Below are 2,629 nucleotides of genomic sequence, written 5' to 3' on the forward strand. Positions count from 1 at the left end.
CAACTTGAGAGAGTCCTTCAAAATTAACAAGTCGTTTGTTAACGAGGACCCAATTGTCCATTTTTACATACTCAGGTCGCTTGTTAGGGATTTTAGTTTTAAAACAGGGCTCTGTTTTTCTCTTACCTGATGCTGCTCTGCATTTCCCTCTCCTCCCACTTTCCAGGTACTGGATAGCCAGTATATAACAACAGCCAGCTATAACAACAGATTAGACGAAATTACCTAGTTGGGCCATTGACTACTTTCTTCAGAACCGTGTTATTTGGAAATCTGTCTGACGGGGAAGCAATTCTTGGCATCTTTGTTTTGTTTACCTACTAGATGCATTTCAATTTAAATTTGTTCATTAGACTGAAGAGGAACAACCCAGGGAAGGGTTCCAAAGCTTTTATATAGCCTTACAAGCTATGATTGTATTGACATTATTTTCCAGTGGAAAAATAACCAGGAAGCACAGTAATAAACAATCTTTTGTTGATGAATCGGCATTATCTGTATATTCCTTTTTTCACTTCTGTTACCTGTCACTTTTTATTTCCGTTTTTCCTCTACTTTCCTTCAAACTTAGGAAGAGGCATAACACTAAGAGCTTAATTAAGCTGTCATTAATGCTAAACATAAATCACAGAGTTCCACCGATTTTTTTTATTTATTTTTTTTATTTTGCTGTGTTCAATATTGCTTTGAAAATGGAAATTTCTAAAAATGATTTGACGTTTTTGAGTGATGGATAAGAAAACATGTATTACTATTTGATTTTTTAAATTAAATTTTTATTCGTCGGCTATTGGGAAATGTTACCATCCATAGCCACCATAACGCACTCCTCCAAGTCCTCCAAATCCTCCAAGTCCTCCAAATCCTCCAAGTCCTCCGAATCCACCGTGTCCGATTCCCTTGCTAACGGTAACAACTCTGCTTACCACGGGTCTATGAGATGGCGGAAGAAGACAATTAGACTCAGGTTTGATAAAGCTAATGCGTCACTGTCAAATAGACATTGAAATTATGGAAAGTAATTTACTTGATAATGGAGAGATTAATCATATTTAATCCGTTACCCGTCATAAAGGAAAATCATTGTTTACATTCAGCAAGATTTAAATGGACATGTATAAAAGAGCTCATGATATTTAAACAGGTCAGGGATTGACTGCTTACCGGACTACTGTGACTCCGCCAAATCCACCACCCAATCCATGGCCCAATCCTCCACCGAATCCACCTAATCCGTAGCCTAATCCCCCAGGGAGTGCCAGGGATGAGCAGACCACAGCCATAACAATGGCGACCACAAACTGTCAGAAGAAATGGAAGTTGATAATCTAGTAACAAATGGATCGTTGGAAAGGATCTGATATCATATTCATTTATAATATGTATAAGTATTAGAGGGTGGGTGTGGGGATGAAAAAAGTAGCATTATACATTTATTGTGCCTTGCGCTTTGATTTATAATTTACATATTCCACGAATCTGAAGAAATATTGAAAGTGAATAGTAGTCTACAATGTTTCATATATTTCCTTCAAAATATACTCACTGCTGAGCGAAGGAAGGTCATCGTTGAATGTGTGTCTTCTGAGACTCCTGAAGAAGGATTATGCAGTGGGCCAGTTCTCCTCTGGGATTTATACTTAACGGGCAACTTGTGCCTTGGGGGGGATGAGTTAGCTGAATGGCCGGGCGAAAAAAATTACGCTAATTTTTTTTTATGATCCAGTTTTTTTTTTTTTTTTTTTTTTTTTTTTTTTTTTTTTTTTTTTTTTACGCGTTTTTTTGGTTCTTGCTTTCGGGAGGTTAATGTCTGGTCCAGTTTAGCGGTAACTCAGGGATGTCTACTTGAAAGTTTCTAGACTTCTTATAACCTTCTCAGCTGGTCCGCTTGTGTAGTGGCTAGTGTCGTGGTATGCCACTTAGATGTTGGGGGTTTGCGTCTCACCCAGTGCGATGAAAAATCACTGGCTCTGTATCATGATCAGTTACTGCTGCAGTATGGGGTCTGTGGTGGGAGAGTGAAACCAATCTTATTTGGAAGCTTAAATTTCAAGTCAATGGATTGTGTGTGCTTGTTCCATGTGAATTCATGATAATAATAATAGAGAGAGTATTGACGTATATCATATGTATGTTCAATTTAATTATCATACAAGCTAACAACTACAATATTTTAAGTTAAAAACAGAATCTTTTATTTAGATATGTGAAACATTTCATATATTTTAGGATATTTTCAATAGAATTATGCATTGGGCCAGTAATTCTAGTGAAAATATCCTAAAATATATGAAAATATCCTTAGATATCCTAAAATATATGAAAATTCTAACATATGTAAATAAAAGATTCTGTTTTCAACTTAAAATATTGTAGTTGTCAGCTTGTTGCGCATGGACTGAAATTTGTCAGCCAAATTTATCACGTAATAATTCACTCTCAGACTGAAATTACTTGAAGACCGTATTTGGCCTCTAAGCGTGTAGTTAGACTTCGTCCTCTTTCACCAAAATAATTTCCTTTACAATCTTTGCAGGGTAATTCATAGACGCCTGGCACTACGGGATTTTTATCGTGGTTGTTGTTATTTCTTACTAGGTTATGTCTTAACATACCATCATACTTAAAC

At 36.3% G+C, this 2,629-nt stretch overlaps 1 protein-coding gene across 2 annotated transcripts; it reads right to left on the bottom strand.

Moving 5' to 3' along the window:
- Positions 1-748: 748 nt before the first annotated feature.
- Positions 749-1,676, bottom strand: LOC135220251 (uncharacterized). Of its 2 annotated transcripts, none has more exons than XM_064257518.1 (3): positions 1,547-1,676; positions 1,165-1,301; positions 749-933 (listed from the first exon to the last, which is right to left on the bottom strand). In XM_064257518.1, exons 1-3 carry the CDS (start codon positions 1,565-1,567, stop codon positions 801-803), a joined length of 291 nt encoding a protein of 96 aa, XP_064113588.1. In that variant the 5' UTR covers positions 1,568-1,676; the 3' UTR covers positions 749-800. The 2 variants fall into 2 exon arrangements, with proteins under 2 accessions (XP_064113588.1, XP_064113589.1); XM_064257519.1 differs by having other exon boundaries at positions 749-989.
- Between the last annotated feature and the right edge of the window lie 953 nt (positions 1,677-2,629).

Source organism: Macrobrachium nipponense, chromosome 1 (genome assembly GCF_015104395.2).
Source record: "Macrobrachium nipponense isolate FS-2020 chromosome 1, ASM1510439v2, whole genome shotgun sequence".
Classification (NCBI taxonomy): Eukaryota; Metazoa; Arthropoda; class Malacostraca; order Decapoda; family Palaemonidae; genus Macrobrachium; species Macrobrachium nipponense.